Source organism: Mytilus galloprovincialis, chromosome 2 (genome assembly GCF_965363235.1).
Source record: "Mytilus galloprovincialis chromosome 2, xbMytGall1.hap1.1, whole genome shotgun sequence".
Taxonomy (NCBI): domain Eukaryota; kingdom Metazoa; phylum Mollusca; class Bivalvia; order Mytilida; family Mytilidae; genus Mytilus; species Mytilus galloprovincialis.
In genome coordinates, this window is record NC_134839.1 from 49,198,919 (window position 1) to 49,213,015 (window position 14,097).

The 14,097-nt window shown below is 33.2% G+C and overlaps 1 protein-coding gene across 1 annotated transcript in view; it reads right to left on the reverse strand.

The window, feature by feature from the left end:
- The window catches only part of LOC143063750 (multiple epidermal growth factor-like domains protein 8), a 43,379-nt gene that overhangs the window by 17,559 nt on the left and 11,723 nt on the right, over nt 1-14,097 (reverse strand). Inside the window, exons 8-20 of the mRNA XM_076236114.1 lie at nt 13,211-13,888; nt 12,503-12,606; nt 11,824-12,101; nt 11,221-11,452; nt 10,409-10,623; nt 9,751-9,892; nt 7,250-7,478; nt 6,295-6,448; nt 5,545-5,619; nt 4,973-5,151; nt 2,785-3,053; nt 1,953-2,091; nt 1,035-1,215 (exon numbers count right to left, since the gene is read on the reverse strand). Coding sequence (XP_076092229.1) covers nt 1,035-1,215; nt 1,953-2,091; nt 2,785-3,053; nt 4,973-5,151; nt 5,545-5,619; nt 6,295-6,448; nt 7,250-7,478; nt 9,751-9,892; nt 10,409-10,623; nt 11,221-11,452; nt 11,824-12,101; nt 12,503-12,606; nt 13,211-13,888 — 2,875 coding nt within the window. The remainder of the gene's footprint in view (nt 1-1,034; nt 1,216-1,952; nt 2,092-2,784; nt 3,054-4,972; nt 5,152-5,544; nt 5,620-6,294; nt 6,449-7,249; nt 7,479-9,750; nt 9,893-10,408; nt 10,624-11,220; nt 11,453-11,823; nt 12,102-12,502; nt 12,607-13,210; nt 13,889-14,097) is intronic.

A 14,097-nucleotide genomic window follows, 5' to 3' on the forward strand; every position in this document is an offset into this window, starting at 1 on the left:
CCTTATTACATTCATGTTAAAAATAATATACTACAAGTCCTGGCAAAAAAAAACTTCTATAAAGGAGTATGTTCAATAAGGTCCTAAAATGGCCCCCTTTTTTAGCGTAAATTTCAAATTCGGATTTATTGACCAATATCACGATAAATTATAGCTAATACATAGACTAGATAGGATATAAGCCATTTTGTTGAAAGTTTTACGTTTCTGCGTTTCATTATGACGTCACAAGTTGTACTCGTATTGATTTTTCACGAAAAAATCAATGAAAATGGGTAAATTTCCAAAGATTATTTGACAGGAAACATAGAGCGCAGCGCATATGTCGACAACAATGATCTTTTAAAATAATGTTTGTGAAGACATTTAACATGTCTTATTGGAATATTAATCTTGTCGACGCCTGCGCTTTATGATTCCTGGTCATTTATTTAATTGAAATCCAGCTGATTTTGTCAAATTTCACCAAAATCCCTTATCTTGACCTTTTTGGGATGTAAAAATCAAAGTATTAGAATTAAACTTTGACAAAAACAGCTCTGTTTGACTTTTCCACATGTCTTTAAGGCAACTTAAATCAATTATTGTCTTGTAATCATGAACTTTATAATTGGGGCCAAATATGGCACTTTCCGAACTTTCTCCTTTATTTATTTTAATGAATGTGATTTGTACAATCTGTTAATGAAATCCATTTGCATATATATGATTTGCTAGCATAAACAATGCATTTACTTAATACCATAACTTTTTCTGGTATGACATATGTGAAATAAAAAGGATCAAAAGTTTCTGTTTGCAGCCCTTTATAGGTCTTGACTGATATTGATGATATGACGTCATACAGATTCGGTGTTTGACAACCTTTTCAACGATGACTGATATCCATATCATCACATTCGGCTGAAACAGCATGGTTGGCAATTGATTGCATTACACATACAATTTACTTGTATTTTCTACTAAGAATACCCTAAATCTAGTTAGTCATTCAATGCTTCATTTGTGTTTCTCAATATAAGACTAATACATACCTATTGGAGCTCCTATTAGGTCTCTATGTGTATACACTGTCCATGTAGATTTAGTAGCATCATATTCATACATTTTCTCAGAGAAGTAACCTGCTCTAGAAAATCCACCAATCACAAGCAGTTTTGCATTATCTATCTTTGTCATTGTATGTCCAGCAACAGGATGTACCTCTGATGATACCTAAAATACATATTTTCAATTTACACACCATCATTCATTTCAAAATAAGCAGAACAAGAATGTGTCCTCAGTACACGAATGCCCCACTCGCACTATCATTTTCCATGTTCAGTGGACCACTCGCACTATCATTTTCCATGTTCAGTGGACCGTGAAATTGGGGTAAAAACTCTAATTTGGCATTAAAATTGAAAGATCATATCATAGGGGACATGTGTACTAAGTTTGAAGTCGATTGGACTTAAACTTCATCAAAAACTACCTTGACCAAAAACTTTAACCTGAAGCGGGACAGACGGACGGACGAACGAACGGACGGACGAATGAACGGACAGACGGACGGACGCACAGACCAGAAAACATAATGCCCATCTACTATCGTAGGTGGGGCATAAAAATAAATCACTCATGAACATTTTTTACATGGTATATCTAATTTGAATTTGAATGCTACTGTCATGTGGATTCATATATTTTCGTTGATACCAATTTTTATGTATTGAGGAAATATGGCATTTTCTAGATATCTGATTTCTGTGTTTTGCTTCAGTCTGCATTCAAAACTACCAAAAAAATTAGTATTTCATTGAATATTAATTTTCAAATTCATGGTTCACCTTTAGCCACGAAATCTATGAAAAATATTATCCAACTTTAAAAAAATAATTTATAGTTGATAAAACATTTTAATGCAATAGTTGTAATGAACTAAGAAAAAAAAACAATTTTCTTCTGACCTCTAATGTCCATTTGTGAGCACCAATAGCAAATTTCCACATTTCATTTGTAGCTTCTACGTTGTTTCCTCTTTTAACAAAACCTCCAAACACATACATCGTCTTTAGATAATCTAAATAGACTGCTGTGTGGTAATATCTATAATAAATGAGAAGAAATATTTTTCCTTGGGCTATCACACCAATACAATCAATAGAAATTAAATTCTAGAAAATTATTGATGCCTTTTGTTGAATGAATCACACTTATGATTCTGATGTGCTTCTGGGAACAATAATGAATCGTAGAATATCTAAAAGCACCATAACTCCTTCTAAAATTTGTGTGCTGATGCTTCTATTAAAACTTTTAAAGCAGTTATAGATGGTGTATTCATAATTATTACCATTGGATTTTGTTGGTAGAAAGCCTAGAATTCAGGTCATTAATCAAATACACATTTCCAGTTGAATAAGATTTTTTTAATTTTTTGCACACTTGTTAAGATAATATACTAGTATATTGACAAATTACAAAACAAACAAATAAGATTGAAATTTGCTGGTTAAACTGACAGGTTCATGACTTTTACTCAGAATTTTTTTTGATGAAAAAGCTACATTATATGAGGAAATTTTCATGTATATTCATTTTCGTTACATTCACTGAAAACATTTTCCCTGCATATCTAACCCTAATGCAAATAGTTGATTCTTTATTTAAATACATTGCATATGGCCAATAAATGGACTTATGGACACAGCAAAGTTTTAACTGCCCAATCTAAAGCCAAAACCCTGGACAAAACCAGATGCAAACATAACCTAATATACAGTATCACAATGTTATCACCTTCCAGTAGGCTCAGTTGTAGTGAATGGCACAATCTGGGTCCATTTACTAGTTGTCAGATTAAACATCCACACATCGTTCAGCAGTCCATGTCTCAGGGAGTACCCACCAAACATGTACATACTGTCACTCCCACACGCAACAAGGGTGTGGCCATATCTGCTCCGTGATATGTCCTCAGGCAATCTGGTGTAAGGCTGGAACACAGTGTACCATGGGAAAATCTCCACTGGCCCCAAGGATGAGTTACAATGACATGATTGGGAATCCTTAAAGAAAATAAACATATCAAAAAGGCAAATAATACTACCATATAGCGGGTTATTTTCACAGGTGTAAATTTCATGATTTTCATTTAATAAGGTATAAGGAATATCTTGGCAGTTATTATTTTGGCAAATTCACAACTTTTATCAGTACCTTTGCATGTGCACTTTTAATTTGGTAGAATTTATATTGGCAATTTTGTTCTATCTGCGAAAATTTACACCCGCGAAAAAAAACAACGCTATACGGTGATGTGATACAATGACAGGGCCGTAACTAGGGTTCCAATTCAGGGGAGGCAGGGGTTTGGGGGCCGCCGATTAAGGCCCCTAAGAAAGGGGATTTGGGGGGGGGCGCAGTCCCCCGCCGATTTTTTTCTCTCAGTATAATGGCTAAAAATGACCCGTTTTCCTTCTATTTCCTTTCATTAATAAACATCAGTATTGCTTGAACCTGGAAGCAATTTTTATGCAAAAAGAGGCTGAGATTGCTGTTCGGGGTGAGCCAAGGCTCCGTCTTGAAGGCCGTACTTTGACCTATAATTATTAACATTAAATTTATACATTGTGACCGCAGATTTTTTTCTCCATAAAATCAGTGGCTAAAAATGACCCGTTTTCCTTCGATTTCCTTCTTACTTTAAGAAACATAAGTATTGCTGGATCCTGGAAGCAATTTTTATGCAAACAATTATCATCTGTATTTAAAGATATTTTTGTTAGAAATCAAACTGGTAAGTTAAAAAAAAACATATAAAGCGATATCATAGAACGCAAGATATCTTTTTTATCGAGGACCTTGAATTTCAATATTGTTGAAAGCTAAACAGACATGTATATAACTACAACCAGGGACTTTGAAAGTTTTTATACTAGTATATACTTAGTATAGAAAGTCCCTGCTACAACGAATGGGAGTGTTTAACTACTAAGGCATTGACCAAAATGTCCTCGTACGATCGGGAGAAATTATCCAACAGCTGATTCAGCCGATTCACAATACAAAGGCAACTTCCTCTGCTTAATTGAGCCCCTAAATAAATGTGAATAGTTAAGTTTTATTCAAAATTGTCGAAAGCAAAGTTTCATATATGTGTTCTCGTACGAATACTGAATAACTGACGGAAGGCCACACGAAAAAATAAAATAAAACAAATACTGAAACGGTTCACTATCGATCAAAAATCCGGAAAATGACATATATCACGTATCATGAGAACACTGTTAAAACTGTAAACTTAGGTTGTTTATAATATAAATTCAAGTTCTTCGTGTACATATTGTCAATATTTCATTTTATTACTTGAAAAAAAAATTTGGTGTAGAGAATTCAGGGGAGGCAGTTGCCTCCCCTGCCTCATAGGTAGTTACGGCCCTGAATGACATGACTTGAAACCCTGTAATGAAAATACACATGTAGAAAGGTGACAAAACCTAGTGAAATGTCCAATGACAGGCTAGTCAATCATAGAAAGGCAAATTCAGTGTACATTGGAAAATATCTCTAATGAGGTTACAAAGGCAATACTAGGATCCTACAAGTGACCTGTATATCAATGATTGGATGTTTGTTTTGCTTTACATCCAGTGGCAAATATTTCATGAATGGTCAGGATTATCTCTGAATATTGTAAAATTCAGAATTTACTGTCATTTTTGTAAATGTGAAAAAAAGCCACAGTACTAAGTTTGAAATGACAAAACCTTGCTTTTATAATTTCACTTGCAATATAAAAAATTTGCAATTGCATCAACTGAATTTTGGATTTTTGACAGAGATAAAGGATTCTCAATAATAAATGCCCTATTAATTTCCTAATTAACAGTATATAGCATTCCTAACAAATGTTAAGTGTATTAAATGAACAATTCTGGTGTTCAGTGAATGATCAGTGTATTCAGTGTCTTTAACTAATGCTTACCTGGTTAAACAAACATCCTGGTGAACAGACAAACTTGCGACATGCATCTCCCTCGAATCCTGCATCACAGATACATTTGTTTCCTTGGCAGACTGGATTCTGTAACCTCTGCTGGTACCTACAGCTGACACCACAATCATTTACTTGATAACTGGCATTAAATCCTGGCACAATCAATTCTGTAATTAAAAGGAAATCTCAGTTAATACAAATGGTCTCAATGCATTTATTTCAAAATCTTAACTTTACATTAATTCACCTAAATGTTGCACAAGTAAACCAAAAGAATCAGTCTCAGGCCTTGCAGTCATATATTATTGGAGTGCAATCATCGTACTCAGACTTCAAAATGCTGGATTTGGTGTGAAAAGCACAAATTTTGTTCTCCATGTACTGAGTTAAGTTTTGTGAACTGGTCTGCGGCAGTAAAATTTGTTCTTTTTTAAATTAATGTGTTGTTCTGTCATTTGTGATAATATTTTTACTGCATTACTTTGCTGTACAAAAATGACCTATCTTTATTTTAAAGACTTGCATATCATGGATGTTTCTGCTGCTTTCACAAATCTTACCTTTATGCCATGCTGTACTGCCTGCAAAGGTCACAATATCTGTTGTTAACATCCAGATAGGATGGTTAAATACACCTACAAAAAGAACACAATTCTCAATTAGAATAAATGTAACATAATAAAGTAAGCTGCCTGCATAAAAACCATAAAATAGTCCAATATTAATTTTCAAATTAGCTGTAGTGTAGTAAAGATCTTGAAATCCAATCCAAAGTCCAAACATCAATCAGACAAGGATTTACTATCACAGTAATCAAAGTTAAAGTAACAGTGACTTAGACTTTAGACTTTTGTAGGTGACACTTCGACTACCCATGATGCATTCACATAACAATTCTGGTCAAACTTAGTCCTACAATACAGCAGGTATGCCTGGGATAAGAAGCGGGATAGATGACAAACAGACAGATTGATAAGGTGATTCCATTATTTATATTGTTTGTTTGTTTGTTTCTTTCTTTATTTTGTTTCTTCCTTTATACTTATCTTTTTTCTTCCTTTATCTATCTCGTTTGTTTCTTTATTTATCTTGTTTCTTTCTTTATTTGTCTTTCAAAATTCTTCCTTCAGGTGCGGATCTAGGTGGGGGGGGGGTCTTGGGGGTGAACCTCCCCTTTTTTTTGGACAATTAATGGATTTGAATGGAGACGTGTAGTTGGATTCCCCTTTGTCCTGGGTCAGGCGCCTAACAAGTAATATAGTAATATCTAAGATATTGTGCTAGGAAAACTGTTTGACCCAAGTACTTACCAGTTTCAAAAAAGACCGTGATCACTTTGGACCTAACTGTGATAGATTTTGGAGTCTCAGATCCACAGAAAGATGCCAAAAGTCCTGTGTCAGTATCTGGTGAACTATGACCATATATAAAGCTGGGAATTCCCTCATAAACATAAACGTGTTCCTGTAATTATACACATCATACATTATTTCATATTCTTCTCCAACATGTTTAAAATTTATGAATTACAAAAAGTAAATAAAAATTATTGCAATTGCACATTAACTTTCCCTGCTCTTTAACTCTTCAACATAACAATAAACAAATTTATAAATACAACATCTTAAAATTATGTATATAAGTTACTTGCATTTTCTAAATTTAGACATTTCATAAATTGACTGCTTTTTTTCTTCTATCTAGCATTTAACAAAGTGCTTGGAAATATTGAAAGGCATTTAACAAAATGCCTGAAATTATTAAATCAAATTAAATGTTCACAAAAATTAAGCCACTGAAAGTATAGAAAAAAAGAGCAGCTATTATCTATGATAATGACTAAATTCAACAGCATTCAATTTCAGGGTTTTTGCACTGACAATTAGTAACCATTTCTTACTTCGGCTACAATGAATGCTATATCATCAAGACAGCTCAGAAAATAAAATATTCTTATTATCAAAGGTTACTAATTCAAACAAACGTAGGTAAGATTGAATCAGTCAGGTGACCACATGATTGATATACTGTAAATTCAGAAATTATTGCGATGTTTTCATTATTGCAAAAAATGTGAAAGGGTCACAATTATTTAAACTCTCATTTTGAAATTTCTTATATGAATTTAACACGATTTTTCTCAATATCGCAAAAATTAAAATTGAATTTTTGTCTAAAATGACAAAATTTCAATAATAAATGCCACAATAATATTATGATATTTGCCAAAAAAGTATATCATAAATAATCCAAAAGAACACTTACCCGACCACATTTGGTTACAATGTTGTCAATGGTAAATGTTATAGAGATCTCAGACGTATCATACATTGGCTCTTCAATTTCTACTTTGTCTATATCTATGTCTGAAATAATCCATACACAATGCTTTCTTGTACTGGTCACCCCTGAACCTTGGAATGAACCAAGTGACCCTGACTTCTGGTTCAAAATTACTCTGTTGTCACAGTTTCTGTAGCATTTGCCGCCATTTCTAAAAATAAAGTATAATAAAGGGCTGCACTTTAGCGCATGAAACGCCCGTTGCTCTTTTAACTTGTCTTTTATGCTTTAAATGAATTTATATGATCAACTAGAAATAGTGTGAGCCCTGTCAAATAACCCCCTCCCCAAATAATAAATAAAAATGCACAAAAAAATTGGCACTATTAAGGCTACCTCAAATTTAACTAAGTTTGTTGTCTTTAATTTTTCATCCATACATAAAATTTTGTGAAAGTGTTAGTTATTGTCCCAAAATTGGAAAAATCCCCCCTTTTTTAAGCATAAAAATTCATAACACGGAAATGTAAAATCTGAAATTTATAAAAATTGAAAGGGAGCTTACATCAATAGATATAAACAATTCACCAAAGTTTCATAGACATTGGTGAAAGCCTTTTTGAGTTATTGTCCGGAGTGTTAAAAATCACCCTTTTTTTATGAATAAAGCCCCATAAATCCAAAACTTAAAATCTGAAATTTATAAAAATTGAAAGGGAGCTTACATCAATAGATATAAACAATTCACCAAAGTTTCATGGACATTGGTGAAAGCCTTTTTGAGTTATTGTCCGAAGTGTTAAAAATCACCCTTTTTTTATGAATAAAGCCCCATAAATCCAAAACTTAAAATCTGAAATTTATAAAAATTGAAAGGGAGCTTACATCAATAGATATAAACAATTCACCAAAGTTTCATGGACATTGGTGAAAGCCTTTTTGAGTTATTGTCCGGAGTGTTAAAAATCACCCTTTTTTTATGAATAAAGCCCCATAAATCCAAAACTTAAAATCTGAAATTAAAAAAAACCAAAAGGGAGCTTACATCGATAGATATAAACAATTCACCAAAGTTTCATGGACATTGGTGAAAGCCTTTTTGAGTTATTGTCCGAAGTGTTGAAAATCCCCCCTTTTTTATGAATAAAGCCCCATAAATCCAAAACTTAAAATCTGAAATTAAAAAAAAAACGAAAGGGAGCTTACATCAATAGATATAAACAATTCACCAAAGTTTCATGGACATTGGTGAAAGCCTTTTTGAGTTATTGTCCGAAGTGTTGAAAATCCCCCCTTTTTTATGAATAAAGCCCCATAAATCCAAAACTTAAAATCTGAAATTAAAAAAAAACGAAAGGGAGCTTACGTCAATAGATATAAACAATTCACTTAAGTTTCATGGAAATTGGTGTAGGTGTTTTTGAGTTATTGTCCGAAGTGTGGACGACGGACGGACGGACGGACAACGGTATACCATAATACGTCCCGTCCCGGGCATATAAAAATCAATAGGGGTTTGAAATCTTCAACTGACTGCAAAAATGTTGCATAACCTGTAAGGGCTGTTCCAGATAATACTATGTCCCCTGTGGGATGGCAACCATCTTTAATTTTATGTAGGTGGTTGTATTTTAAATACCAAAATGCAAAGGGAGTGTTGTTCTAATTTATCTTTATTTCTGTTGAATGTAGGGGGTTAAAAAAAGTGCTGCTCCTGGAGGGACATAGTTTTCTGGAACAGGTCTAATGTATTATACAAGTATTTTAAAATTCAGAAGTACCTATTTCCTCTTTAATCCTTCATCAACATTTTTAAAATACGATGCATATAATGTGTAAAGTTTTCAATAATGAAAATGATTCAAAAGTCAAAATTGTGTAATCTGAATTCAATAAACAAGAAACAAAATAATATTTGACAAATATCAGTTGTTTATACATTTTTTCAAAGGAATTTTAAACTAGAGGTTCTCAAGAGGCTGTATCGCTCACCTGACTTTTCTTGGGTTTTTGAAATTATATAAAAAAAGATCAAATGTGGCTACAAAGTAACACTTGGCCAGCACATCAAAAGGAAAGGTACAAATATGTTTGGTTTCATTCAATTCAGTGGTTCTCTAAAAGAAGAAATTTGTATGTATTTTAAATATAGGTTCTATGTTAAACTAAGTCCCCCGTTGGCAGCCATCTTGGATGATGGATCGGCTACAAAGTAACAACACTTGGTCAGCACCTCATAAGGAACATTCATGCCATGTTTGGTTTCATTCTATTCAGTGGTTCTCTAGAAGAAGTTCAAAATGTAAAAAGTTAACGACGACGACGGACGCCAAGTGATGAGAAAAGCTTACTTGGCCCTTTGGGCCAGGTGAGCTAAAAAATGACAAATATGTCAAAATGATTTTTTTTATATATATAATTACAAACCACAATTTAAGCTTATTGATTTAGGCAATTATTGCCCAATACTAAAGTGTACCAACCTTGGGACTCCATAGTAACCTTCTTGGCACCGTTCACAATGTTCTCCCTCTGTATTATGAGTACAGAAGCACTCTCCAGTCACTTTACTACACTGACCACGAGATGTTTCTGCATGACCATTACAGTGGCAAGCCTTACAACCTACAAGAAGAAATCATATATTCCAAATTAATGAGAGGTTCCAGAATTCTCAAAATCTTTTTCCCTCATGGTCCTTGAGGAAAATCTGCTGGTCCTCACTCACTATTATTATTTTCTGTTTTCAAAATACAACAAATTGTGTTCGGACCAAAACTTTTTGAGAATTCTAAGGTACAGCATTTGAGTCCATTTTCAATCAGCAATGAGGTTAAAAAAAAAATTGTTTGAGCCACATGATAGGTGCCATTTGTTTTTAGGTAGAGTTCCTGTTGCTTAGTCATTGTTTCAAGTTTTAATAGTGTTTTTTAGACTGTTGTTCTGTCTAATTGTTTGTTTTTCTTTTTATTTCTGATATTGTCTTTGTTTTCAACTGATTTTTTTTTTATTGTCTGCTTGATGTACAGCACTGACAAGACAAGTAATTTTTGCCAATAATCAATCATGGGGACCTAAAGAGACCAAACAATTATGTTTACGATCACCAAGAGCGCCTATGCTTCTTTTCTTCAACATTACCTTTTGATGATATCCCATAGTAACCATGTAAACAAAACTGACAGTGGCTACCATTGGTGTTGTTTTGACATGAATCACATTTTCCAACACCTTTTGTACAGACACTTTGGTTGTTACACTGACAATCTGTGCTACAGTCTAGTCCCGTGTAACCAAGGTCACAATGACATTTATAATCAGCAGAACATTTACCATATACACAATCATAATAACACCTGAAACATGCAAAAAATCATTATAACATTTTTTAAAGTCATTAAATATATATCAAAGGTAATAATAAAAAAAAATGTAAAGGTTTCCATGGAATTCTGTGTCCAGCCTGCTATTGCTGATATTAGTGAAAAATGTTATATAGACTGACAAAAACTAATTAGATATAGGAAGATGTGGTATGAGTGCCAATGAGACAACTCTCCATCCAAGTAACAATTTATAAAAGTAAACCATTATAGGTCAAGGTACGGCCTTCAACAAGTCCATTTTGGCCACACCAAATTAATTTCTTGAGTTGTTATTCTGACTCCTACTGTTAAAATAATTTCAAGCATTCAAAATTGACCTTCAATACTTAAATGTATATTTGCAATGGTGGAAATTGCTATATTTCAATATGAATATTAAAGGGGCACTAGCTACGAGATATATACAAAATTTTAACTAATTTTTTTTGTTCAATCGTAATTAATGAAAGTGTAATAGTGAAATAATAATTCATTTTTAGTCAAAAAAAGCTTAAGAAACATCGATGATGAGTTATTGTCGTAAACAAAATGTGTCTGCAGATGACATTGACTTGATAAAGTACATACGTTTTTTGGCACTCTTTTCCATACTGTATGAATCCCTTGTTACAAACACATATGTATGATGTCTCTGTGTTTACACAAGAAGCATTCTCGTCACAGTCGTATACATCATGAGCACACTCATCCACATCTAAACATTTGTCGTACATCCACATTGAAGGATCATCCACTGTGATGTTCTTTTCTTTCCCTACATCAGCAACAATCACTGAACAGTTCTGATTATGTGTTGGACCTGAAATAATAAAGATCTAACATCAAAAACAAAATAGCTGTCTAAATATGCTCACAATATTTCCTAGAGTTGAGCCTAGAAATAAGGAATTATGTATTAAGGAATGTTATTACAGCCTTATTATGTTAAATTTTGTCAAAAATGTGTTACTTTGCTTAAGTTTGTAGGTAAATTTTCTACAGTAGAGAATATATATTGTTTGGTATACATTTGCTTTACAACATTGCCCTACAAATCTGATGCAAATTAGGTAAACTAGCACCCTTCTGCCCCAAGATTCAAGCTGTTCATAACATTACAATAGTAGTTTGATCTATCTAATTTTGAATACAGAATAAAAGTAAGTGGATCAAACTGATCAATGTACGTACCTGAAAAATCTCCATCCACACACTTTCCTATCATACGATTGTCCACATTACCGCACCATCCACATCCATACCGTGACAAACAGTTATCACATGACTTGTATACGGAACAATCCCGACATGTATGGTTATGTAGGAGGTCATCACTGTCCACCCATTCATGGCACTGACCACTCATATGGTGAGAGATGTAGTGAGCAAAAGGAAAGCACTCGCCTGTATTTTCACACCAGAAACATTCATCTTTATCTTTTTCTACACAGAGGTTGCAATTTTTTCTCCTACAATGAAAGTGAGACACTAATATATAATCAAATACTGTATAGAAGTTATGACTCTTTCATTAAACCATAGGCCGTAGAAACCTCAACTATAGTTGAGTGTAAAATAGATTTTGGAAATCAAGAATGTAAGTGATATTCTACAATTACCTCTTTATGACATGAGGTTACCCCATTTTCAAAGTGCCTTCTCTGGGTACCATACATTTTTCAATGAAACAACCCTTTTCTCATTATTCTGTCAAGAATTTCTGATACTAATCAATTTTATATTCAAATGTCTTATATTTTGCATTTTTAATATCTTTAAAGAACTTGGTAGTTATCATGGTTATAGGAAACTTCTATTTATTTACTACCACCACTGTGTATATTTTGTAAATCTATAAACTAAAACTCACAGATGACATGGTTGTGGACACTCAGATATTTGACGTAGATTTCTCATGTATCGTCCTCGTCTTATACACTTTTCATATTTTGTACTCCATTCACACAAATCATCCTAGAACAGAAATGTAAGAATTATGTATTTTGCAGTATCAAAAAGAAATAACACAGGTACAAAAATATGCCTTAACATTTAGGATTACTGTACATGTAAATTCAGAAATTATTGCGTGCATTTATTATTGTGATTTTGTCGTTTTAAACTATCCTGTTTAATTCATATAAAAAATTTCTAAATGTGAGTTGAAATTATTTCGATTATAACTCTGTAGCATTTTTTCGAATTTATAAAAACATTATGCATATACATTTAGTTTCTTACACCAACGACATTTGGAATCTTATTTTTTTCCCATGAGCATTTATACAACTATGTTAGTTTATACAAAATCTATATGTGTTAATGAAAAACATCCTCAAATCATTCAAATAAGAGGTACAGAATCATGAATACACTACAGAATACACATTCAAATGCAGAAAATTTGTTATTTTGTGGTGGCTATTTTTTATTGTTGGAGGAAGGTAGGAGTGATTAAAGTAAACTACTGATCTACATCTGATCTTTGGTAATAAACTGTTACAGAAAATGAATGGTGTCAAAACACAGAAATAAAATAACAAAAATTTCTGAAACCTAAGCTTAAATTTTGACTTACTGTAACACAGGAATAACAGTCTGGATAGTCATGGCATAGATCACACTGTTCAGGATGTGTTACAGCATAAGTTTCATTACAATTTGTAGAGTTATCTCCCTTGTACAAACATGTGGCGGATGAGGAACACCAGGCACATGATGCATCTGTCATACAAGCCAAACAGTTATTGTGTATAGAACAATGAACACTGTTATACGGTTCCAGGAATTCCATGGTTATCGGATGAAGATTCGGCATGTGATGGTGGTTACCTCTTATTTCACTTTCTTCGCTGACCTCAATATTCCACTGCAGGCTTAGAGTGGCCTTATTATCTTTTTTACGCTTCTCTGCTTCGACAGCCACATAATATTTATGTCCACGTGTTGTATTTGGGAACAACTTTTCACTTTTTCGATTGGCTTTTTCTGTTGTCGATATTGTATAGGTCTGCTTGCGAATAACTATTTCTTGATTTTTGACTGAACTGTCATTGCTCAGATTCAATGTGGCACTAATGTCTCCAGATCCTGCTAGATACAGCTGTAGCATGTTGCTGCCATACACTAATGGGGAGTCCAAGGGATGTATGTAACCAGTTATTCTAACGGTGATTAATTTTCCTGCCTCATCTATATCTCCATGGTATGGTAATACGTCTTCAATAAGCATAGTAAAGGAGTTCATAAACAATACCTAAAAAATAATTAAACAGCAGTTAAATGTCTGAGATATTCTATAAAACTATGTAAAGGGTTCTGTGGAACCCTGTGTCAGGTCTGATATTTGCTGATGTCAGAGTAAAAGTGCAATGTTGACGGTCCATTTATCAGTACCATACTCTGATCAAATTAACAAATGTATTTTGATATTTAAACAAGCAAGAGAGTCGATATCTATTCTTT